Below are 26406 nucleotides of genomic sequence, written 5' to 3'. Positions count from 1 at the left end.
CGGCAAAAACACCGTCCAAAAGGAAAATCAGTTTAGAGGACACTGGTTATAAGATTCCTCTCAAGAAGAACAAGCATTTGCAAGGCAATAGGTCTCACATTTTCTCAACTTTGAGCTATTGACATTGCAAATGACAATGCCTTTTATTTTTGTTTTCGTTTTTAGAACATAAAAGGCATTGTCATTTACAATGCCAATAGCTTAAACTTATGTAAGTGCGAGACCTATTGCATTGAAAATGCTTGTTAAAGTTTAACTATCCCTTTCCACATTCCTGGTGGGTGGAGAGTAAACAAAAAAAATCTGACTGCACACTCTAAACAAGGCAGATGGTGGCCTGACCTGCTGTTTCCTTCTCTACCACACCTGTTAAAAGAACAGGTACAAACAGTCACATTTTGGCTTCTTACTTTCTACGGAAACGGTGCAAGGAACTGAGGAGACATGCTGCTCTTGATGTCATTTTAAAATTCACCCCTTTTACTTTGTGTCATTTGTTAGTCTAAACCCACCTCATTTTTCTCAATTACACAGAATGAAACAGAATTATCCAATAGTTAACTAATGAAATACAATGAAGAGGAAACGCGCTCATAATAAGGTAAATATGATGCATACTAATATTAGTAAACCCCATATTTTTGAACAAGTGGGAGTATCTGTACAGTAGTTAAACTGACTTGGTGACACGAGCTCCTAGGTGAGAATTTTTGAGGAAGGCAGTATGCTACACCTCCCAGAGAAAGTCCTTTATTAAAAATCCCACTCTATTGCAGGAGGTGGCTGCCTCAGATTATAATCCACACACGCAATAAAAGCAGTTTTCAGGGGTTGGACCAAGTACACAATTAAGTAAGGTATTGTTAGATGAGTTCTAAAACAAGGCCCCCACCAATGAACAATAGTAGATTTCTATAGGAGTTTTGTCAAACTAGCAGATGAGGGACTAAAGAGTTTTCCTGGAAAAAGGTAACATCATGTGACTTTGTGTGAGCTGTTACTCGCAGTGTGTACCTCAATGAAAAGTTTCCAGTGTGGATAAGTACTACGCTCTTTGACAAATCCCCTTTTCGACATGTAGAGAAGATGCAGGAAAACGCTCACCATTAACCGTCATTAATATGACGGTCCTACGGTAGTCGTGCAGCATAATTCATTGAAGTGATAGGTCTTTGGTAGAGAACGTGCCATGGCCCTCAAAGTATTTTGTAGATTTAAGTGTGTTGTGTTCCTTGGTGGGATTAGTTTGAGGAAAAAACAAACTCCAGTTTCTACCTGAACCTTGGGAAGAGGTGTATGATTGCCCCTTAGTATGAGGTATCGGATTCGTCACTGATAAGAAGTGAAGTGCTCCATATAAAAACAGATTGCTTGGAAGAAGGCAGCAATTCCAAAATGAGGCATTTAAATCGCAGGGGCGTGACATGTTTTCTTGCGACGCAGGTTTTTCTTGGGCGAGGTCTCTGATTTTCTGTGCGCATCTTGCTCTCAAATTTGATTTGGTAAGAGGTGGATACCATGCTATGGTGACACCCATTCCCGGTGGAATAATTATACCATACTCTTACTGGCAAAGGACTCCTGTGAAGGCCATGTTAAGCTTCCTAGCAAGATGTGTTCATATCTTTTATGGCAAAACTAGTTCGTTGGCTAGTGAGCTCAACCTTCAAATTAAAAGTGTGATCCTGGGACGGAAAAGTTCTCTGATGGCAGCTGCTTCCTCAAAGGCCCTGTCGCCAATGGAGAACAGCCGATAGGGCGTGTGTGTATATTTGATAGCAACGAGAGCGAGCTGTTACTTGGGGGAGGGATGTGGAGCACCTTATGCCACACTCAATCAAAGATGTTTCTGCATGGTGAGTAGTGTAACATGCAGAAGAAAAAGGCACCTCTAGCAGTGGATCTGATACTTCCTGGCGAGTGACACTGGATAGCTGCTAGAGGATATAGTGTGGCTATGAGATGTGTTGTCACAAGTTTCCTGTGATGAGAAGCCCCGCTTAGAGCAGTTTCCTAGGAGTGCATGTCCCAGTGATATTTTGAGCGTAAAGAGCCCTGTCCGATATGCTTATTTATTTACCAGCTGGTTGATTAGTGAGAATTAAGGTCTAGAAGTTGCCCCCGTGTCACCACCTTTCCCTGAATGTGTTGCTGACATGCATGTTCCATTCTCGGTGACTCATATACGTAACAAACATGTGAAGTACATGCTCTTTTTGAGGACCAGCATCGCAATACACCATAAACAACGAACTTGTACTGTTAAAAGACGGAGCGCTTCAATGAGACTGAACGAGGCTCATTTCCTGCGAGGGCGTGCCCTGCTCACCACTAAGTCGTATTGACAGGAACGCTCACCTATCCCCGTGGACACACTCACAGAGTCAAAGAAATGATGACATGCTTCCAGTCAATGTGTTACCGACTCCAGCAGAGACTAGGTGGGTGTACTACAGGCCTCTGACAGAGCAGAATCCTGCGATTCGCAGGCCTGACTGGGAACATTTCATTCTAACTAGAGTTGTACCCGGAGGCCCCTGGCGGGAGGGAGGCTGATATCTGAGCCAGAACCCACCGTTTAGCCCGTGCCCCATTATACATTAGCAGTCCCTCTGTATTTCGCTCACCCGAGCCCGTGGTCGCCGCCATCTTGCGTCGCTTTCCTCCGGATGCGGTGGCTTCCACCTACCAGCCTGCAGGCGCACGCGAGCCCCCGGGGTCTGCGAGAGCGCGCGCGAGCTCCTGATGTCACAAAACAAACGAGCACGTACAGAGCGGGCTAGTGCATGCATGCCAACATTTCAGGAAAGCAAAGTAGGAGATTAAAAAAAACAAGCATTGTTTGACAGCGGAGGGGGTGCGAGGCACATTGTCGGTGCCTGCTCCCACCGCGAAAGCCACAGACGTCCTGCCGCCGTCAGAGGAGCCCCCCCTTGCAGCCGGTGAGTGTTAAAAGGCGGGGGGGAGAAACAGGCGCTCGCATCGTCTCCCGGGGGACCACTAACTAAACGGAGAGATGCGACGGAGGCGGTGAAGCTCTTTAGGCGAGAGGCCACGATCACCCCCGTGCTGAGAGAGACAGGAGATGTTGAACGCGCGGGCGACCTGATCGGATTACGGCAGGCGGCGCGTGCACATCCATTGTCGCTCCTTGTACCTCCTTGTAAGCTAAAACAATTGCAATAGAGTCTCGCAGCGACGATCGCTTTGCGATCGGTTCGCAGGTGCGAGACCTAAAAAGGACATGGCTAAAAGTCCTATTCACCCTAATCCTCAATGCCCACCACCATCTTCACCACTACCTCAATTGCCAGGCTTAGATCCTCTACGCATAACACCTCAGGGGTCTCCTCATACACAGCCTGATATAGGAAATGATGATGATGACTATGACAATAGTCATTTACTAGTAGTTCCACGGGATGACTATAGTATTGATCTGCCCATGTATAATGATCCAGATTTGTATCCTGCAAAGCCATCCCCTCCGGATGATAATGTAGCTTATCAAGAGCTGATTTCAAGAGCAGCAACTTACCATGGGGTTCCATTATACGAAGAGTTTAAAAAAAAAACTTTTTATTTGACACACTAGGTTCGACACATAGGGCAACTCAGAGTCTACCTATGTTAAAGGGCACGATGAGACATTCAGAGGAAATATTTAAGGAACATGTTCGTGCCCGCATTCTGACACCTAGGGTTGACAAAAAACATAAACCCCCACCATCTGATCCTATTTTTATTAAGGGACAGTTGCTTTTTGACTCGCTAGTAGTCTCTAATGCTTATAAGAGAGCAAAATCTCATACCTTTTCAGATGCACCTCCTCCAGACAAAGAGTCTAAATTGATCGATGCATCAGATAAGTGTGGCTGCTCATGCCGCTAGCCACTGGCGTATTGTCAACACGCAGGGCCTGCTAGCTAGGTATGACCTGCACACGAGGATGAGATGGAAGAACTACTTCAATACCTCCCAGAAGAAGACAAAAAGAAATAACACAAATTAGTACAAGAAGGCAAACTCCGATCTAATTCCTCTATTAGATGTACTTTGGATGCTGCTGATACTGCAGCAAGGGGAATTAACACCAGCATTCTCCCACAACTACATGCATGGCTTAGAATCGCAGGTTTTAAGCCTGAGGTTCAGCAGTCTATTTTAAATACCATTTTTAATAAATGAAATCTCTTTGGACCTCAAGTAAATGAGGCCCTATAAAAAAAGGAAATCGGACACAAACGTCGCATCAGTCACCATCAAACAAAGGCTCCTTTTGCTGCTCTTTTTATAGAGGAGTGTCCAAAGGTACATCCTCGACCCTAATGCTTCCTTTTTATAAGTCAAACACTCAACCCTCTCCCTCTAAAGCTATCTATAGAGGAGCATACAGAGGAAACTATTTCAGGGGTAGGCGTAAGAGCACGCCAACATGCAACTCCGCTTCCCCCAATAAGCAGTGACTTTCCAACATTTCCTGCAATCATTTGACACCTGTCGGAGGAAGACTTCAACATTTTCTCACCATTTGGCAATCCATAACTTCAGACGAATGGGTACTAGACATTATCCATCATGGTTGTTGCCTGGAGCTCACCAGCAATCCTCCCAGGACTCCACCTCGCACTCACGAACTCTCGTCTGAGCACCTACAGCTCCTCAAACAAGAGGTACAAGCTATTTTAACAAAAGGAGCCATAGAACCAGTTCTATTACAGTTCCAAGGATCAGGGGTTTACTCTCTGTATTTTCTAATCCCCCAAAAGGATGGCTCCATAGGTCCAATTTTAGACCTAAGGATGTTAAACCTGTACATACTCAGAACATTTCCATTTGGTTACGCTTCAACAAGTGCTTCCACTTCGACAGCAAGATGATTTTATGTCCACACTGGACTTAGGAAGCTCATTTTTCACATTCCAGTTCACCCAGATCAAATATCTCAGATTTGTGATAGCTGCAAAAGACTATCAGTTCAAGGTACTCCCATTCAGAGTAACTACTGCTCCCAGAGGGGGGTCACAAAATGTCTTAGCAGTAGTGGCAGCTCATCTCAGAAGACAACAGATTCATGTCTTCCCATAAGTAGACGATTGCCTCGTTAAAGCCAGCACACACCAAAAGCGTTTACAACACACTCGGACTACATTGGACCTACTCCACCAATTCGGTTTTACGGTCAATACGCACAAGTCTTATCTTCAGCCTTTGCAGATGCAGTCCTATATGGGTGCAACTCTGAACACTCACACAGCTGTAGCCTATCCCAAAGCAGTCCGAATTTAAAATCTTCAAACTCCGTTACAACTGTTTCAGACCAACCAATACTTACCAGTCAGGACTTTAATGCAACTGTTCGGAATTATGGCATAATGCATTGCAATTGTGCCTCATGCAAGGTTACACATGCGTCCTCTACAAGAGTGTTTGGCATGCTAGTGGAATCAGTCTCTGGGTCAATTAATAGATTTAGTGTTGGTTGACCGCTGCACCCACCGCTCTCTGCAGTGGTGGAACCCACAAAACGAATCAAAAGGGCGGCCTTTCATCTACCCTGTTTCACAGATGGTGCTAACAGCAGCAGCAGCACAATTTGAGAAAACAGGAAGGTTTATGAAGCAATTGTGAAAGTATAAACCTAAAATATTTAAACACAAAAAATGCTCCATATCTCCCTGAATTCCAATTGTTTAATGGTTAACAAAAGCAGCAATTGCAAAAGTACCCATTAGGAAAGACATGAAGCCAAGGGAACTAGTGAAACAGAAGCAGTTTAAACTGACACTGTGCCCGTGGGACTGACTGCAGCATTCACACCAACCAACATTCTTCCCAGTCCACCTCACTACCATTACCTTAAAGGGACCATCCAACGAAGAGGAAAAACAGCTCTCTGCACCCTGTCTAGTATCTCGAATGCTTGCCAACAATAGGCGTTGCTCTGTTTGATGGTGTCAGCTTGGGCTTCCAGATCTAATGTGACATCATCATATACCAGGGGGTTGCTTTAAACAGAGCGCAACAACCCTGTGCGCCATAACTCCGGTAGGGATAGGAAACCAGCCCTTAGTGGCATTGGTGCGCTATATAAATATATGAGAATATAATATTTTTATATAGATAAAAAATAGAATATTTTTAAAACTACCAACCGAACTGCATTCACAGATACGTCTTATGTACGGAATGTACAGGAATTGTGAGGCAAAACACAAAACTAATTCCTTCTTAGTTGTGAAAAAGAAAAATAGCAGTGTGCTATTGTGTGTGTGTTACGTCGGTAAATTGTATACAAATGGGACTGGGGGAGGATCGTCTCTATGACAGGAGCTTACTGACAGATGCGAAATCAGCCAAGTTTTCCAGGACAAGGAAAGACGCTTTCACATGTACATGAAGTGATGTGTCCTTTAAAATATATTTTATCTGGGCCCTTTCAGCCCCCACATGACACTCTATGTACAGGGTTCAGATTTCAGACATTTCCAGTTCAAGCCTGCTACTTGTGCCATCATGGCACCTTCCACTGTTTCCTTTAATCACACTGTTCTGGACAGATACAATAAAATTAGGAATAATTGCGGACAAAGAAACCAGTAAGGAAATACTAGCAGGCCTACACATTACCATCTGTCTACATGCACTACGTAATAAAAGTAATTATTTACAATAATGAGCAAATTCTCCCTGCACAATGATGGATGTTACATAATTAAAGAAATTACTGCTGGAGACATTTTTAAAGGGCTAAATCAATTTGAAAGAGCAAGGCCCCTCGAGACGAGTTTGCACGAGCAGCCATACATAGAGCTGAACTAAAAACAACGGAACTTCTACTTCCCTGTACGAGCGTGGGCATACGTTAAGAAGTTTTCCTGAAAAAGCTGGCATTTTACACAGAACGAGAAATCCCGGGAAGCAGGTTTATATATACACCCTCACTGGTAGCATCTCCGACCTAGGGACTGAATCCTCGTTACTCATACTATCAAATCCTTGGTACGCAAACCAAGGAACCAACTTTTGTATAGTGCCGAATTTAATCATGTTGGCGCTCAGCCACTTCATGGGCAGGCAGATGTAGAAAGGAATAGACTTTACTGCCACACCATATTCATGTGGCCTTAAGCAGCAGCGGTTCTACCTCAGAGGCTGCAGTCGGATGAAACTTCTGTTTCATGCCACGTCGAACCTAACCAATCCTGCAGCTACTCTCATGTTTCTCTGTTTGTAACATGAGCGAAGCGTCTGGATTGGATGGAGCAGGCTAACCCAGCGCTCCTGTGGAGACTGGGAGCCTGCATGTGTAATTCTCTGGCTGTTTAACACAGCTGGTATTGGTGCAGGCAGAAGTGAGCATGTCTGGTTGGTTGTCGCAAAACTGCTGACCAACCTGACATGCGCACTCTGCACTTTACTTTGTCATCTCTAATCCCAGCTATGCCAAATATCATCTCTAATCCCAGCTATGCCAAATAATCAGAGAATGAGCCCCGCCCACACATTCGCTACGTACAGAGTAAAATGGTAAAGAGGCCATTTTATTATTTACAATGGTTGACTGCTGTGCTTGCAGCAGGTGGGAAAACGCTCCTTCGCCCCAAAGGAGAAACCGCACTGTCTAGCACTGAAAGATTTCCAGTCTCACCTCATAGAGAAAGAAGTTGGCTTAGTCCGCACGGACAATATGACTGCTGTGTACAAAAACAGGGGAGTGGGGGTACTCTATGCAACTGTCGAGCCTCTCTCAACCCATTTGTCCTTGGGCTATACATCACAATATATTTATCTTCTGGCAGAGCAACTCAGCAGGATGCGGCAACAAATACATGAGTGGGAACTTCATCCCCAAGTTCTCCTTCCATACTTTCAGCAGTGGGAATTCCCACAAATAGATCCATTCTCCACAGTGGACAACTCAAAATGCCCAAACTTCACCTCCAGGTTCCCACACCCTTGATCCAAGGGCAATGCTCTATGAATGAATTAGTCAGGGATATTTGCCAACGCTTTTCCGCCTCTCCCTCTCCTTCCATTTCTGGTTCGAAAGCTCTGGCTCTATTCAAAATATTATTTGTTACCTGTTGCATCTACAGTGAGCTAGTCTAGCTTACACATCTATTCAGTTGCACCTTGCGGCAGTAGCCGCATATTTGCAAAACAGACATTTGTTTTTGTTCAAGGTTCCAGTAATTAAAGCCTTTATGGAGGGCCTTAAAATAGTAATACCACCCCGAGTACCTCCTGCACCAGTTTGGAATCTGAACATTGTGCTTACAAAACTCGACTCCTGGGTCAACCTTTTTTAGAAATTACACAATTGTCCATTACAGTTTTTAATGGAAGTTTGCCTTCCTCATTGCGATCACCTTATTAAGGAGAGTTGGTGAGCTACAAGCATTAACCTTAGAGGAACCATTCTTTCAGCTTCATAAAGAGAGTAGCTCTTCGCACCAACCCAAAATTCCTTCTAAAGTGATTTCTGCTTTTCATATCTATCAATCAATTAGTTGAGCTACCTGTCTTCTTCCCTCAACCTGATTCGGTAGCAGAAAGAGCTTTTCACACACTTGATGTCAGAAGAGCGTTACAAAAATCTTTTGTCCTTTCAATATAGTACAGTAAGACAAAACAACTGTTTGTGTGCATTTGCAATCGTATCCCGAAATCTGGTATTTCAAGATTGATTGATAGAAGTTTGAACGCATTTAACAATCTATCAGGGGTTGGTAAAGCGCGCTACTCACCCGTGAGGGTCTCAAGGTGCTGGGGGAGGGAAAGGTAGGGCTGCTCCGGTCAGTCAAAAAGCCAGGTCTTGAGAGCTCGTCTGAAGGTGTGCAGGGTTGACAAGCGTCTTATTTCTACTGGGAGAGTGTTCCATGTGGTAGTTGCAGTGTAGGAGAAGACTCTTCCTCCAGCTCTGCTTCGGTGGATGCGTGGGACCTCTGCTAGGGCGAGGTCGGCTGAACAGAGGTTCCTCTTTGGTGCGTGGAAGCTCATTCCGTCGTTGAGCTTTTTTTGTTCCGATTTTGTTAAAAGATTTGTAGGCATGGGTGAGTAGCTTGTAGGTGACCCTCTTCCCGACGCGGAGCCAGTGGAGTTCTCGCAGGTGTGGAGTCATGTGTTCGTGGCGTGGTATCCCTAGGATGAGCCTGGAGGCCGCATTTTGAATGGTTTGGAGTTTGCGTAGTAGGGATTTGTTGATTCCGGCATAGAGGGCGTTGCCATAGTCAAGCCTGCTGGTGATGAGTGCATGGGTGACGGTCTTACGTAGGGTCCGGAGGTAGTTGAAACTGGCGGAGGAGATAGCGTTAATTTGGCGGTTCATGGAGAGGGAGGAGTCTAAGATTATGCTGAGGTTCCGAGCGTGGTTCGTCAGGGTGGGTGGGGGTCCGAGGGCGGGCCACCAGGAGTCGCTCCAGGCGGAGGGGTGGGGTCTGAAGATAAGAACCTCTGTCTTTTCGGAGTTGAGTTTGAGGCAGCTGTCCTTCATCCAGGCGGCAATGTTTCTCATTCCTTCCTGGAAGCTGATTCTAGTGTCTTCTGGGTTGCTGGTGAGGGAGAGGATGAGCTGGGTGTCGTCATCGTAGGACACGATGCTGAGCCCGTGCTGCCTGACGATAGCGGCGATGGGGGCCATGTAGATGTTGAATAGAGTCGGGCTCAGAGAAGATCCTTGGGGAACTCCGCAGATAATGTTGGTGGGTTCGGAGAGGAAGGGGGAGCCTGACCCTCTGTTCTATCGGAGAAAAAGGATTGGATCCAGTTGAGGGCGTCTCCCTGAATTCCTGCGTCATGGAGCCTGGTGGTTAGTGTGCGATGTGGGACTGTGTTGAAAGCTGCGGAGAGGTCCAGGAGGATGAGGGCTGCGGTGTGGCCCTGATCGAGCAACATACGGATGTCGTCGGTGGCGGCGATCAGGGCTGTCCCGGTGCTGTGGTTGCTGCGGAAGCTGGATTGGGCGGGGTCAAAGATGCAGTTTTCTTCTATGAAGGTTGTCAGCTGGGCGTTCACAAGCCTTTCTGTAACTTTGGCAGCGAAGGGGAGGATGGAGATGGGTCGGTAGTTCTTGAGGTCAGTTGGGTCGTCCGATGATTTTTTGAGGAGAGGCTTCACTTCCATGCGTTTCCAGTCCATGGGGCAGGAACCAGAGGTCGGGGAGGAGTTGTTGGTGCGGGCTTGCTTGGGAGCGATGTAAGTGGAGGCTCTGTGGAAGATGTGCGGGGGGGCAGGGGTCCGTGGTGGCTCCTGGGTGAGTATTCTTCATGGTAGTGGCAATAAGTTTGATGGATGCGGGGTTCCAGGTGGTGATGGTAGGTTTGGCGGTGGTAGTGGTCGTTGCGGTGAAGGCACTTGTTGGTTCGTTGAAGTTGTCGTAAAGGGTCATGATCTTCTGGTGGAAGAAGGCTCTGAGCTTATTGCAGAGATCTTGGGAGGGTGAGGGTTTGGTGAACTGCTTGATGACGTTGAAGAGTTCCCTTGAGTTGGCTCAGTTGGTGTTGATTTTTTTCCCTGATGAAGGTTCTTTTGGTGTCCCTTCTCAGCTGGTGGTAGATCTTCATGGCGATCTTGTGGTCGGTGTGGGCTTTAGTGGTCTTCTGGTTCCTCCATGTTTTTTCGAGGCACCTGCAGGTGCGCCTGGCCTCTAGGAGTTCGGTGGTGAACCAGGCAGCCTTAGGAGGGCGTTTGGTGGTTGTCTGCCGGAGAGGGGCTAGTTTAATCTTTAGACTGTAAATGACTGTTGGATGTGAATTATTACTTTTTCCAACTAAAATAAGTGTGTTTAAAGTCATTTCTGTGCCTGAAATTGGTCAAAATTGAAGCTTCTGAGTAAGCAAAACTCTGTAAAAATCGCAATTTTGGTCACTGTGAGGGTTTAAAAAGTGGTTATTCAACATGAGGCACGATCCAATTGACATTTTGAATCATTTTTGGTACAGTCCAAAAAAATAAATTTTCTGATGAAAACCAATGACCTCGGACCTGTCGAACGTTCCCAAAATGGTCAATTTTGATAAAATGTTAACATTTAATCTTTTGACTGTAAATGACTGTTGGATGTGAATTATTAATTTCTCCACTAAAATAAGTGTGTTTAAAGTCCTTTCTGTGCCTGAAATTGGTCAAAATTGAAGCTTCTGAGGCTTTTGGTTGCTTGCCTGCTTAGTATTCTCAGTGTACACTCCATATTGTGAACTCATTTTACATCTGTATGCTTGGAGTTTTCCGAAGTACCTGGTTTGGACAATGTTGATAGGGGGAGGGATGTAATGGTGTTTGATAATTATCTCTGCAGCTGCTGGTATTGTCTGTTTGTTTGGCAGGCTGGATCGCCAAAGTCAAGCAACCACGCTTGTGCATCAGATATTTGGTGGATATCTGCGATCTCGTGGTAAGTTAATATTAACTACTGCAGCTTTGCTTTAGTCTATTTGCTATATGCATCTGATGACACAGATGTTCCTGTTAACTAATTATTACTTCTCTCTTTTTTTCCTTTTTTTTTTTTTTTTTTTTACCCCCAGTGAAGTGCTCCCAGTGTAAAACTGTTTCAGACACCTATGACCCGTACCTCGACATCGCACTGGAGATTCGGGTATTGAAGGCGCTTTCACATCTTTCATTGTGTTTGTGAATCCATTGGTCAACTGGTGGGGAGAAGCTGAGGGGTTAGGAAAGACTGCCATTTTTGGAGTGGTTACTGTTAGTCGTTTATTGGAGACTCTTAGCAAACCTACTAGGATTTATTAAACACTGAGCGGGCATCCTGACCATCCTGAATTACCATTCTCCATCATCAGCTTATCTTTGATATTAATAAACATTAGAATACATATGTGAACTTGGAGCATATTTAAAAACATCTTTATGTAACCTTTTTTTTATTTCATTTTTTTTAATTTTATTGATTTTCAATGACATAAAGTTGCAACATTGCAATGAATCAGAGACCGACATAACAATGTGTATCAGCACACGTTAGTCGGTTCATACAGAAGCAATTCATAGTGAAAAGGAAATGACCCCCCGGTCCAGATGTTTTCTCTGGGCCTCGCCAAATAAAGCAAGCATTGCAGCCATCTACGTCCAATTAACGGCAACAGCTTGGTTAGGACAGAGGGGGCATATGGTGTTAACACAATGAAGATCCTTGACCCATAATCCACATATCGACATTGGAACATCTGGAAAGAAGTGTGTAGAAAGTGAGGGGAAGTGTTAATACGAAGTGTGCAAAGAGGTATCCCATGCACATTGTACTCCTAGATATCTATGCCCCTGGTACTTAGTCAGTGACAGCAGGAGCTGCCGAGGGATGTGTGTTAAGCTAGTTTTTTGGGGTTTCCATATATCCCTGGGTCTGGAAGTTGAGGGGAGTAGTTCTGCCTAATTACTCAATTGTTCCTGACAATATGTTAGAACGGAGAGCCAATCCTTAAACTTCGGCGCTCTGCCTCTACCCCATCTGTTGGCAACACGGCGTTTAGCCATCAACAAAGCAATTGACAGGAAGCGGCAGTGGGGCCGCGCTATCGATGCTGTGTAGCCCAGTAAAGCCACGAGTGGGGTGGGCTCTAAAGAAAGTGCTATCATCTGTTCTAGAGCCTCAAATATCTGCCTCCAATACGCATTCACCACGGAGCAGTCCCATGTCAGATGGAGAAAATCTGCCCCAGCAGATCCACATCTATCACAACGGTCTGAGTCTCTCAGTTCGTACTCATACTTTTTGACAGGGGTATAATATAAGCGATGCAAAAATGTTAAGTGTGTAATGTGGAGTCTGCTGCTGGCCGAGATCTGCTCCGTTTGCAAACAGCAGTAAGCCCAATGTTAGTCTGTGAGCTCAGAATCTAATTCTGTTCTAGTGGACGCGAGAAGGGCTAGGATCCACCTCCTGTTTTGTGTGAATGGTGTGATAGTCTGGAGATGACCTGCCTCGGGGAAGTAGCCTGTAAGACCAGATGCAGAGGGGCCAAAGTAGGCGGCTCCTGAGGGACGCAGGGGAGATGTCGCATACCCTGTCTGAGCAGTACATAAAGGAATACGTCTAATGGAGAGGGCTGAGTATCGAGAAATATCTGCTCCTGCGATTTGAACCTCCCATTGAGATAAAGGTCCCCTCCAGTTGCGATTTTCGTCCGTTCAAGAAGTTTAAGAAATTCCGTCTCCTGCAGCAATGGTATGTGGGGATGATATGACAGTGGGAGTAACGGTGAGTAAAGTAAGGTACCTCGTAGTAATGTACGAATGCGGTGCCAGGCCTCAACCGTGAATGTGATTGTTGTGGATGTTTTGTCTCTTGGCTGAGGGACGGCACAAATCATGCCCTCGAGGGGGATATGGTCAGCCAGCCATTGTTCTACTGCTACCTGCGGCGTGTATGCGGGTGGGTGAAACCAAAAGTAAGCTTAGTGTGCCTGAGCGCAAGTGTAGTATAATTCAAAGTTTGGTACGTCGAAGCCCCCCACTGCATAGGGCCTAGTAAGTATATTCCATTGCAATCTTATCATTTCTGAACGCAACGCCTTAAAGAAGTGCCTACCTGGGTGCTATGGTATATTAAGGAATAAGTATAGCAGCTGCCGGAGAACAACCATTTTTATTAGGGAGGCACGACCCGCCATGGAAAGCGGTAGGGAGATCCATCGGGTCACACAGCTGACAATGCGATCGAGGGTTGTGCCATAATTGAGGCGCATTCATTCCTCCCGATCTCTGGAGATGCTCAAGATGTCCTGCAAGATACCAACGCTCTTTGAGATACAAAACCCCTGAATTGTTACCTTGAAGGCCTCCCATATTGTTTCGACGCTCTCAACAGAGCCTTGATTCCTCGAAAAAAAATCTGCAATTTCTTCCCCTAGTTCGTCATGAAACACTGTGTCCAGCAGCGTGAGGGTCGACAGTCTCCAGATGTTTCGTGGGAGATCATATACCAGAGGGGAGAGCGTCATTTTTACAAGAGTGATTAGAGTATGTGTGCGCTAACTGCGTGACTGTCCGTATCGATGGGGCGAGGTCCTGGTAAGTGAGACAATAATCCAATCTGGCCCATGAAGCGGAGTGCTCTGTGAAGTGCGTACCTTCCACATTGTGGGAGTGCGTATGACGCCAGGAATCTATCAACTCATTGTTGGTCAATATATCTTGCAGTACTTTTTACATTCTAGTGTAATGATGCGGGCGCAGGGTTGGACCTGTCTGCAGCGGGATTAAGGGCAACATTGAAGCCCCCCCAATATTATGTGTGTGGAACCGATCTCAAAACTTTTCCCCCACAGCGTGGTAAAAAACTCCAGAGAGTCAGTATTAGAGCCATAGCAGCACACTAAGGTGACTGATTCGGAACCCAGTCTACCCCATACAATGCATTAACGACCATGCATGTTGTACCGGCTACTACATAGGGAGTGTTCTTTTTCATAAGTATGGCTGTCCCTCTAGAATATGAGGAATATGAGGGGAATGTTCTGTGATCCGCCCATTTGGACGCTAAGGTGTTCTTGTGGTGTGGATTGAGATGGGTTTCTTGGAGCATCACGACCTGTGCCCCATGACGATCTAGATATGCCAAGACCCTCCACCTCTTCCTCAGATCTCCCAACCCCCTAACATTCCAGGTGAGGACGTGTAGACGTTGGGGAGGTGATGGATTAGCCATGTGATAATGTGAAATCTAATGCTCGATGTTGTGATTTTCTTACTTCCGTAACAAGGGTAAATAAGCTAAACATAGTCTGTCTGTCACAGTATGTTGCGTGTGTTAAGGAAACTATCATAAAAAGTCCCATTCCCAACCCCAATCACTGAAGCATCCCAAACATACCAGAAAATACAGCCCCCCCCCCCCCCATAAAAAATCCCATGAACCTCAAGAAACTTCTGCAGACTGGTCTGCAGCAAGAGACAAAGGGGGAACGCCCTCTAAGGGGAACACCTAGGCGCATGCACGGTTCCTCGCCGCCCTCAGAGTAGCAGGTCGATGTAAAGACCATACTCTTCGAGGACGAGGTCGCTCGGTACATAAGTTTGTGAGCCCTCGTTCAGCACTTGCCTGACCGGAAGCGTCTGGTGTCCCATTCTGTTGGATCTGTGCGTCTAGTTCGTTTGTTGCTGTGTCGGTGCAGCACCACAAACGTCATTGAAATAGTGATGAGGTGACGCTGATGACAATTAGTCTGCGGCTGTAGAATACTTGCTTGGAGATGTATCTGGGGTGGAGGATGTGTTATTATGACGCTTTAGACATTCCAGGAAGTCATCCACCTGTAGCGGGTTGGTAAAAAAGGATTGCTAGCCCTTGTGTGTGATTCTCAACCGTGCCGGGTAGAGAAGGGCGTAATCAATCTGGGCTTGGCGTAGCTTTAGCTTTAGCTTGGCAGGGTTGAACTTATGCCGTTCTTCTTGCACCACGTTGTGAAATCCGGATTGAGAGTAAACGTGTTGCCTTCGAAGAAGAGTTTGCGTTTCTTCCGAGCCATCTTGAGAGCAACATCGCGGTCGCGATAATTTAAGAGCTGGGCAATTATAGGACGCGGCGTGCCTCCCGGGGGTGGTTTGGGACCGAGAGTGCGATGCGCCCTTTCGACTATGAATTGGGAGGAAAAGGATGCGGCCCCAATAGTGTCTTTCAGAAGTCTTTCTATGTATTCTTCCATTCTGCCTGTGTTGCTACTCTCGGGAATGCCAAGAATGCGTATATTATTCCTCTGACTGCGCGCTTCAAGATCTTTGTTTTTTGCGGCAATGGTTTTAAGCAACTTGTCCATCTGCGCCACATGAGTCTGAATGTTGGAGGTGCTGTCTTCCACTTCCGAAACCCAGCGCTCCGTTTCTTTGATGCGTTCATCGTGTCCTTCCAGCTTGTGGACGATGGTATACATCCGGTTTGTCATTGCGGCCATTTTTTAGGTCTCTGCTGGCGTGGGTTGCGCACATGCGCAGTCTCGCTGGCGAGATTTAATAATTTAGAGGGCTTTCAGTATCGGGCTTTAAGCCCTGCCCCTCTTTCCCATTGGCAGGCGTCACCGTTTATGCTAAACGGTGGCCAGCCATTGGAAAGGAGGTTTGTGTGACGTAGACGTTTCTCATTTACAGACGGCCCACTTGGATGGGCTCGTCTGCCTTCCTCCCGTCGTAAAAGCTTTCTTATCTTTATGGGGGTCATGTGTTTCAAACACATGGCCCCATGGTAATTTGAAGATGTAGGCATGTGTGGTGCACGCGCCTACAAAATGACTCAGGAGGTCACATCAAAAGACTTTATATTTTTACATTTTAGCCACATTACACAGCATCCTGGATTCTTTGCAGCGTGGCAAACTCCCACTGACAAAGCCCGTAGGACACAAAGACCAGACGTATTGGCTTTGCAAATGGTTGTTCAGAGTGGACGTCTCCACATGCCATACTTCCTAGTACTTTCCTAGGACTTTTGCCTGGATCCTGACCTGATCTTGCTGTCCTGCACATTGGCTACTTACCTATCTCAATTCTTTGGTCCCTAAAGGTTGCTCCCCTAGTGCACTCCCTGCACCAGTTCTGATAATGAAGTGGTCACATGCTTCATAGAGAGTCTAAAAGTAGACCTGCTATACCCTATGGAATTGTATGCCACTGAGCCATCCATGCTAGAGGAAGAAGCTATTGTCATTCCGCCCCATAGACTTCTCCTCTGCAGCCATTTTCCTAGGAACCTGTATGTGCTTGATTTTCTCTACACTTGTTGCATGTATGATGTACCTTGAACATTGAACAATCCTGTAAAGGTCAATACTGATCCTCCTCTGCACAAGCCATTGGATAAGACTATACTTTCCTTAAATAGGGAAATAAACAGCCTAGTGGAGGGCCCAATTCTTGAATCTGTCCCCTGATCGCCGCAAACTGATTTCCCTACTAAAGAGAAAAAGATCTAGGTAAAAACGCTCCCTCAGGGGAAAAAAAGGAAGACTCCAATTGGGTCCGCCTAAAGGAGGTGGCCTCAAAGAACAATGCTAAAAAGTATTTGGAAATGTCTGATTGCTGTGGCTCAAGGGTAAAATCTCTCCCTAGCCCCATTAGAGAGGAAGATTGGAAAGTGTATATAACAGATTTGTATTCGGATAACCTTAACTCTGGGAAGCCTTATTCCCTTAAGTAATCCATCTAGTCACTTGGCATCTAGCTTTGCTCCATTAAGTTGTGAGGTTGTTAGTCTCATTAAAACAATTAGGTCTTCAGGAGCGAAGGGCCAGGACCAAATTCCCCATGTCTTTGATTAAGAAAGAGCCCCTACTATGGCCACACTTCTTGCCCCTCTTTTTAGATATTGCTACCAACTAGGAAATATTCCTCCTTCCTGGTCTGGTAGTATTTTAATTCCCTTTTTTTAAAAAGGGGCTTCGGCACCACCAAGGCAACCACCCTATTGGACTCAGTCGGGAAATGTTTTGCTCGTAGCATACTGGATCATCTCAATGATTGGGTGTCTGGAAAAAAAGTTCTCCCCCTTGAACAAGCCGGATTTAGTAAAGATCATTGTACCATAGATAATATTTGTATTTTGAAACTAATTGAAGAGAAGTACACTCAATTATGTAACTTTTTTACAACGATAAGAAAGATTGCCCTTTACTTTGGAAAAAATGGGAAGACCCTCCTCCCCTTTTATCTGTCCTAATAGCCGTGCACTTCAATCCATGGCCTCAAGTTCTCCTGGGAGGGGATCAAGGTCTATCAGCCACAATTCATACAAAAATGGCCTGAAGCAAGGCTGTTTTTTTATCACCAATCCTTTTTTCCCTTTATGTGGCTGATCTTCCTGATTGTTTTTCTTCCCAAGAGGGCGATGCACCGAAGATAGGTGGCCACCATTTTCCGTGTCTAATGTATGTGGACGATATTATAATTATGGAACTGACTCCTGTTGGATTACGTTTGAAACTGAAGGCTTTTACAAAAATATAGAGCACTTCAATACTTGAAGATAAACACTTCAAAGTAAAATTTAGATTTATCAAAACAGAAAGAATAGGAACGTTTGTAATTTTGTCTTGGGCATGGAATCTGGGAAACTTGAAGTGGTAGAGTCCTGTGTCTATTTGGGTAAAATGATAAATGGTAGCACTAAGAACAAACTCCATATTGATCACTGTTCCAGTAAAGCCATATTGCACGCTAAGGGCTTACGCAGATTTCATAATGAAAGGGTCCGTAGGAATTCTTTACACATTTTGTCAGTCTTTAAAGCAAAGGTGCCGTCCTGTATGCTATTTAATCGATGCAAATAGTTGAATGGAGTTTCCATAACAAAATAGAGGGACAGATTTTACGTAAATAAAATAATTTTAATACCTTGGTCCCAACTCCAACTATTCCCCTGGAATTTGGTCTGATAAGTTAATTCGTCCAAGGCTTAGCCAGAGTAATTCGGTGGGGATATTTGTAAAGAGTAGTGACGGGAATACAATAAAGGGCTTCCTAAGTCGAGAGATCTTTGGTGAAAAGACTAATAAATACTCATTTTTACAAGACTTTAACTTAGCTATGTATCTTTTTAGCACACAAGAAGAGCTAGTGCTCTCTCTTTCACCTATGGAACTCAAAGCTTTTCTAAAAAGCATAAGCTGTATTATTATTATCAAATGGATCTTAAGAACTGCTGACTGAAAAAGATTGAAGACAATAGTTAACTCCTGTAATCTGAGACACTCCCAGAAATATTTATCCTGGAATTTGAAGCACGGGATCCACAGCTTTTTTGTATTTTATACCGTAGGAACCTCTTACCCCTAAATGATTTAACGGCAAGTTGGTGTGTCCCCGCGAGCATAGGAAGACATTGTAACCTGTGAAATCTGGGCACTCAACATGGGTCACATTCTGTTTATATGACCAGTCCTATTACCCGATCGATTGTCTATTACGTCCTTTGTTTATACAGAATAATATCAAAACGGTAGCTACTGTCCGTGAGTTTCTCTTTTCCCCAAAGAACAAATTAGTCTGCATAAAAATCTTCTTTTCTAAGGTGTTTTTAAATCTGTTTTAGTCGTATTTTACATTTCTGCCTTAGACAGGGGGTATGGGCACAATTGTTTTATTCATGCTTAGTCATACTACATCCTACCTGTGGGTCCAATCACTAGATTGTATGCCACTTTTTATTTTGGTATTTAAATAAAATTATTTAGGTACACAATTTCATTATCTGTTGAATTTTTCACTTAACTATTGCTTGTAGGTCGAAGGATGTTTCGTAATAACTATATAAGCTTTATCTTCTCTCTTCTTCAAGCTATATTTTCGGTTGATTTCATAGTTGTGATTTTATCTGTACAAAATTGTACTTTCATAAAATGCTGTTATATTTTTGTATTCCTTTAAAAGTGAGTGACTCGTTTATTGAACATTGCAACATTTTTCACTTTTTACACTTACCTTGGAAAACACAGTCTGAAATATTTGACAGAATTTTTTCTCTTGCTATTTGAGTGAATACACAGTGCTTAAATAGATTTATTTAATAGTAAATTCTCAATACCTATAGCTGAAATGTTTTCCTAATGTCTTGCTTTAGTTCTGGTTGAATTCGCATGACGTAGATTTACATTATTGTAGAGAATAATGTGCTCTACCCATTAAAAGATCTCAAGGGAACAAAGTTCTCTCTGATACATTAGTCTGGTTCCTAGGATTTCTTAGCTAGTCCCTTATTTTATACAGGGAAACATACTATGTCAAAGGAGTTGAAAAAGTGAACAGGCATAGGAGTTTGACTGCAGGGGCTAGAATGAGACATGGCGCAGGGCATACATCTTAGAGCAGAGTGGCAATGGGCAAAATCACTCTAGAACTGGTACAATACTCTCCATACTATTTTTAGGTTTCGCCTACATAGCGCGCTTGCGCTGCATAGGAGGACCTCTAGCCGTTGCTTTGCTCTTTTTGGAAGCACACACTCGTGGTGGCATCCAGCTTGCGGGAACGAGCAGGGACGCGCCACAAGCACAAGTGCAGTGCTTCCAAAAAAGAGCAGACTGTGCACGCGCGCACCACTCCCGGGCTCACCTCCTGCTCCCCCTCTCTCTGACTCTCATTCCTTGTTTTTCTTTTTTACTTTCCGCGCGTTTTCACATGTGCATTCCTTGTTAATCTTATTGACTGATGTAATACATTTGGACACTTTTAATCTACTTTTACATCCTGGTTAGTACAAGTGACAAATGTTTTTTCTTCAATACATATCCCAAGTATTATGTTCCAGGGGGTAAAGTAAATAAATATCATACTTGCTACTTACTCGGTGTAACCTTACCCAATAACAAGAGAGCCTTGATTTCATGTTCAAATACTATGCCAGATGCGCGCACAGTCCTTTCCCTGACAATAGTATTTTCCTGTAGATGCCTCTTGTAATACTAGTCCTCTCTCTGTTTCTATCATGACTGCTAGGCTCGCCTTCGTGAAATACAGCTCCCAGGGTGCTTAGTGGCAGTGAACTGTGCGCCGCGCTCTATTGTAACGTTACTCTATGGCTACGTGTTTGGCTTGTTGCGGGAACAGGTACTACGGAGTCTGCCTCTGGCTTCCGGGCTGGGTTGGCTGACCGACAGTGCTTGGGCATCCGACGCCCAAGTGGAGATTCCGGTGAGTGGGAGTTGAGGGGGCAGGAGTCCTTTAGAGCATCCGACTTGGCCGGGCAGTATTATGTTACTAACTCGAGTGGGACTAGGACCTCAACATTATTTTCCTAGCTACTGCTTTACTTTAAGCCATTTATGAGGTTTTGTAGTGCTGCTTCTTTAATTACCTAAGGTATAATGCAAGTTAAAGAGGATATACAATGTTACCGATTTGTCTGTAAATTTCCCAGTTATTTGTTCTCTACGATTGGCACGTATTGCCGTTTTCTAACTTCTTGACCCTTACCCGAGAAAACGAGTGATTTGTAGCCTTAAGATATAGGTGCCCGGGCTTTCCTAGAGAACATTCAAATCTATGTACAGATCATCGTTCATTTTTGTTATTTCTATAAAACTCTGTCATTATATGTGCATATACGCCAATAGTGTTGATCATGGGATATGCAGTTACATAGAAATGTAACTTTCTGCTGGGATGTATGCTGCCCCAAGCCTGTTTTGAGCCCTGAAATACTTGACCCTTTTTCATTGTACAGAATCAATAACGATTATTGTTACGTTGGAAGGCAAGTGAATGAGAGCTCTGTAGCAATAATCCCCACACCGTCTCCTGGTACATGGCCATCCAGATGAGGCAGGCCTTATCTCTGAGTGTTGCCATATATGCCCAGATAATATCAATAAAGCTACCTGCGTTATTGCATCCCATTTAAACATGGGTCCCAATCTAATTTCACAAATTGCTTAAATTGAGTTCTGAGACAATAAACTCAATATGTACTTCCGTATTAGACAAAATATAGAAGTGTTGTTGGACAGCATTTTGAAGAGGAGCTTCAGGACAACATAATAATAATAATCTCTTTATTTGGATATTAAAAAAAAATCCTTAAAAGGAGCACCAATAACAATACACATTGTGAAGGCTAAAAACTAACATCAAATGAACAACAGTGAATAGATACAGGTTTTCCACATTACGTTATACAGCATCCTATTGTGAACGGTTCCTATAACGTTACACAGAGCTTTAAGAGATAGAAAGGTTTTGTTACCGTTGATAGCAGTGTTAGGCTTGTAAAACAATCTGGTATTCGATAGTTAATTGCAAGGTTTAAAAAATTAGGTCAGATAAAAGTAACAGCAGCAGTTCAATAGCAGCAGTTTGTAATAAAATACAGAGAAGTAAAAGACTCTTTTTAAGCAGCTAACGAAAAATAATACAATTTAATTTAGACAGTTGCTGACAAAAATGGGGCAGGCATAAAATTGCGGTAAGCAAGACGTATAAAGGTTGTGAGGCCTATATTTAAGACTGTGTTTTCTGTGCTCAGGGCAGCAATGATTGCCTGTCTGCAAGACCGGATGCCCAGCCTGTTCCACTCAGGTTTCAGTTTACGTCTACTCTGTGCCATGAGTGCCGGGCAAAGGCAGACCACTTGCTCCAAGGTTTCAGCCGTCCTACCGCACCCTCTGCACCACAAAACGTCTGACGTGCGACGCCAGCCTGGCAAATATTTTAGAAATTGCTAAGTCCCCAAGTCTAATGGCCATAAAACTAAGTTTTAGATACAGGGAGTATGTGCAGGACAGATAGGTTGCGGGAGCTAACCGCCCGTATGAATTCATAGTGGCCCATGCATGTCTGCGTTTGGCAAAGTGGTTTTTATCAATGATGAGGGAACTCATTCTAACGCATTTTTTTGATGGTATTTTTAAATGCTGTCATACTGGGGTTGAGGGCCCATAGGTCACCCGTGGACAATTCCCGGATAGAGTCCTTAAAAAGACGACCATACGATCCCCCTGGGTTTTTCTCAGTAATGTCTAACCAAACTAGTGACTCTAATGAGCCTGTGTCTGCTTGTCGCAGTTTGTGGCAAAGCTTTAAATACGTGCCAATGCTGGAGACTTCATAGTTTAGTAAGCCCAGTTCTAACCTGATCTGGGCAGCAGAAGCTTTTTTGGGCAGATGGAGAACTTTTTTATAGATTTTGGTCACGTGTTGGTTCAGGTTTGTTTTTAGGCTGCACCTAAAAGTCTCGATACCGCGTGCAAGTGTCTGACTAATTTTTGCTCTCATAACCTCTAATAAGGGTGATAAGCTTGGGCCATACAATTTTTTTGAGAGCATGGAGAAAGTCACCTGTAAGGTCACGGCTTTGACTGATATCTCCTTGCGCTGTTTAGCGAAATTGCCCCTTGAGTCAAAATTGACTCCTAAGTATTTGTATGTGCTTCCTACTGCAATGCTCATATTGTTGTACCACCATCTTCCCCCGGCTTTGCTTTTTCTTCCAAAAGTAACCACTTGTGTTTTCTTTGGTTAACCTCTAATTGATTCTCAGTGGTGTAATTCTGTAGTTCGACCAGAACCCTTTGCAACCCTACGTGCGTAAGACTAAAAAGAACTAAGTCATCGGAGTACAGCAGGTTGCTTATGGGAGCACCACCGATCTTAGGTGGATGACAATTAGTTTCTTCTAAGACTTTCGGCAGGTCTGCTATAAAGAGATTAAAGAGAGGGGCCAGCACACAGCCCTGTTTGACACCCCTGGTGGTCATGATTTTCCGGGAGAGATGTGTGCCGGACCCCAACTTCACCTGGACCCATGTGCCTGACTGTAACTGAATGATTGCCTCCAGAAGTTTTTGTGGGATCCCCCAATTCTTTAACTTTTCCCATAACGCTGCCCTAGGAACCCGGTCGAAGGCGGCTTTAAAGTCAACAAAGCAGCAAAAAACAGCCCTGGATGTGAGTCGAACTTTGTCAATAATTATAGACAGTGTCAATAAGTTGGTCATGGTCCCGGATTTGGCAGTGAAGCCTGTTTGGTTTATTGGAATCAAGTTGTTCTCGTCCACCCAAGCTCTCAGTTCCTTTAGGAGAATGCCTGCATAATGCTTGGCCTCTATGTCTAAGAGAGCAATTAGTCTATAGCTGTTTGGTGATGAATGGGAACCTGATTTGTAGATGGGATGAATCATTCCTCCGCGCCAATAATCCGGAATGATTGAGGTTCTAAGGGCGTAGTTAAAAAGATTGGTTAGATGGCCCGACCAGAGTGCTATATTTGATTTAAATAGGTTCTGTGGCAGGCCATTGGGACCCGGAGCTCCGTCCGATCTTGCTTTTAACAGTACTTTAGTAACCATATCTTGAGTGGTCTGCTCATCGTCGGTACAAGGGTCCAGACAGGCAATGAACCTACTTCGGCTCTTGCTCAGACTTGTTTGCGTCGACCTGATGGCACGGTTGTCTGAGGGCATTGTTCCGTGCGGGGACCTAAAGTGTTCCGACAGAAAAGCGAACCAACTGGTTTCTTGGATGTTGGCTGACCCGGAGCTGGATTGAGTTGAACTTTGACGATTAATTAAAGCCCAACATTTTCTTGCGTTGCGATTTTTACTCTCCCATATTAGTTTGCACCAAAATTCACTTTGCTGGAGTTGCTTTTCTTTTTGAATTGCCTGCCTAAACGATTTTTGATGGATTTTGTACGCGTTTTGGAGCTCGTTATTTCCAGGGAGTTTTATTAGAGCCCGCAAAGCAGTGTTTCTTGATTTCTTCAGTGCACTTGTCTTGCTTGAGATTGTGCGCTGATGACTGACAAGATCCAAGGGTGAATGCTGTTTTGTTGGGAAGAGGGGTATCAGTTGAACGCAAAGCGTCGACCATGCTGCAGCTGGAGAGCACCCCGAGTCGAAGCAGTCTGAAATGAGAGCCAGGCTTGCCTCCATGACAGAAGATCTTTTGTCGTCGCTCCATCTTAGGCGTTTCAAGTTATAGCAGTACGTTCCTGTGCATGTTATTGGGGATGGTTTGTGAGACTCTGGCTTTACATTGAGAGTTAGGGACTGAGGACGGTGGTCGCTTTCGGTTCGCGGAAGAATACTAAAGTTACCCAGGTGGTTTAGCAGATCCGAATTACAGAATGTGTAGTCTAAATAGGATTTCTTGCGGCTATTCGTCCAGGACCAGTTGGGTGGAGTGTCATTTGTAGATCTTCCGTTCATTATCAAAAATCCGGCACTGTGAAGTTGTAACACACAAAGTTCTCCCAGACCGCAATGGGATTGGTTTGGTGGTTTGGACTGTGCCGCTACCTTTGTGAATGCGAGTGGAATTAGCCCTTCGTAATCTTCCGTGTTACCCTGGAAGAGGTTGGTGTTAATGTCCCCTGTGACTATGCAGTCAGCGTGAGGTTGGTCCACAGCCAGGCCGCGCACGATTTTCATTGAACGAGTTAGATGGGTCTTTTTTGTGCCTGTGCTGGGATTGATGTAAATGTTGAGCAAGAAGAGTGGGCGGTGTTTGCTCCAAGAGTTGATTTTGACTCCCAGTAACCAGTCTTCATCGAGGTTTAGAGGCGCGATCGGTCCTTTTAAATTGTTGGAAACATAGATCAACAGGCCCCCTTTGGGGTGGCTGTAGTGGCAGTCTCTAATTGCTGGTGTCCAAAATTCAATGAATCCGGTCACAGGACTGTTTGAGTGGCCCATGTCTCTTGGAGTGCTATTACCGTGTGCCCGAATATGAAGGAGTGTGTCTCCAAGTTAGAGCTTTTGTCTTGGAGACCACTAATGTTCCAAGAGCACAGAGTAAATAAGGAATCTCGCTCGGGGTTTATAGCGTTTACAGATGAAAATGCCTTACTTCCGAGTTGGACCGAGAGATTACCGTTTGTATTTAAAGTCTGATCTTCAGGTGGTCAGGCCATTTTCTTGCAGGACATGGCTGCCGGAAGCCACCCCCAGTCTTGAGATTTATCCGGTTTAAGATTAGTGTTTGAAGGAATTATATATGCTTCTGTCATACCTACGGCACTTTTTAGGATTGAATAAGGCCTTAAATTTGCTCCTGATTCAGTAGGTTCGACTTTTTGCGAAGTATCCAAGTGATTTAGTAGCGCTGTGGGGTAGCCTGGGGGGTTGTGGGAGTACATTTTAATGCCCCATTCCCGAAAAATGGCCTTGTGGTCAAGGAATGCTTGTACCCAAATTTCTGATTTAAGTGACACCAAAGTTGTCTCTGAGGGTTGTGTGCCTCTTGGTGGGAGGAATTCAATAGACTCGATGTCGTCCGATGTAAGGGCCTCAAAACCCGGTACTCTGTTTTCTAATTTTATTATATTTGACCTATTAAGGGTATTGTGCCGGTCCTTTGAGATGTATTCGGGGGCAAGGAGTATTCTGGCACTCTGTATGTCGCGTTTAGTACCCTTCCTGTTGGGGCTTGGATTGGGGTGGAGTGTTTTATCGATTAGGGAACCTTCAACTGGGCCCGCTCGAGGCTGAAAAAGGTTTAGTGGGCTTGTGCTCGATGTCTGGGTGTTTGGTAGTGAGCTTAGTTTGTTATTGTAAATTACTTTTGTAAGGCTTGGCCCAGTGTTTGGTTTACCCTGCCCATAGGAACTTAAAATAAGGGCGGATTGTGTTATCATGGCTGTGGTCTTTGATTGAGTTAAATCACTAGGTTTGACCCTTGGTGGTTCAGTGGGGGGTTGAGACTCGGGTACGGCTAGTTCTGCAGATGTGATAATGCCATCATGTCTGCAGCTCGAAGTTGAATCTTCCTTGAGCGGCTTTTTGCCAGGGGTTGCGGCCCTGGATGTTGATTGAGGGGCATTAAGGACTTTTTTGTTGATTGCATTTACGAATAGCGGAAATAATTTGGGAGGATCGACTGTTGGGTTTAACCTTAGTTTGTTTCTCTGTTTGCGCTGGCGTTTGCGCTCTCTCTTACTAATGTGAGGTACGAGGATGGTGAGTG

At 44.6% G+C, this 26406-nt stretch overlaps 1 protein-coding gene across 7 annotated transcripts in view; it reads left to right on the top strand.

Annotated features, from left to right (window-relative positions):
- The window catches only part of USP36 (ubiquitin specific peptidase 36), a 755622-nt gene that overhangs the window by 132566 nt on the left and 596650 nt on the right, over window positions 1-26406 (top strand). For all 7 annotated transcript variants that reach the window (XM_078653946.1, XM_078653951.1, XM_078653945.1 and 4 more), the window contains 2 exons: window positions 11328-11395; window positions 11529-11599. In XM_078653946.1, the coding sequence (XP_078510072.1) occupies window positions 11328-11395; window positions 11529-11599 (139 nt within the window). The remainder of the gene's footprint in view (window positions 1-11327; window positions 11396-11528; window positions 11600-26406) is intronic.

The sequence above is a fragment of the Lissotriton helveticus genome, chromosome 7 (genome assembly GCF_964261635.1).
Source record: "Lissotriton helveticus chromosome 7, aLisHel1.1, whole genome shotgun sequence".
Lineage (NCBI taxonomy): Eukaryota > Metazoa > Chordata > Amphibia > Caudata > Salamandridae > Lissotriton > Lissotriton helveticus.
Note: the sequence above shows the minus strand (reverse complement) of the source record. Positions and strands in the feature narration are given on the sequence as shown.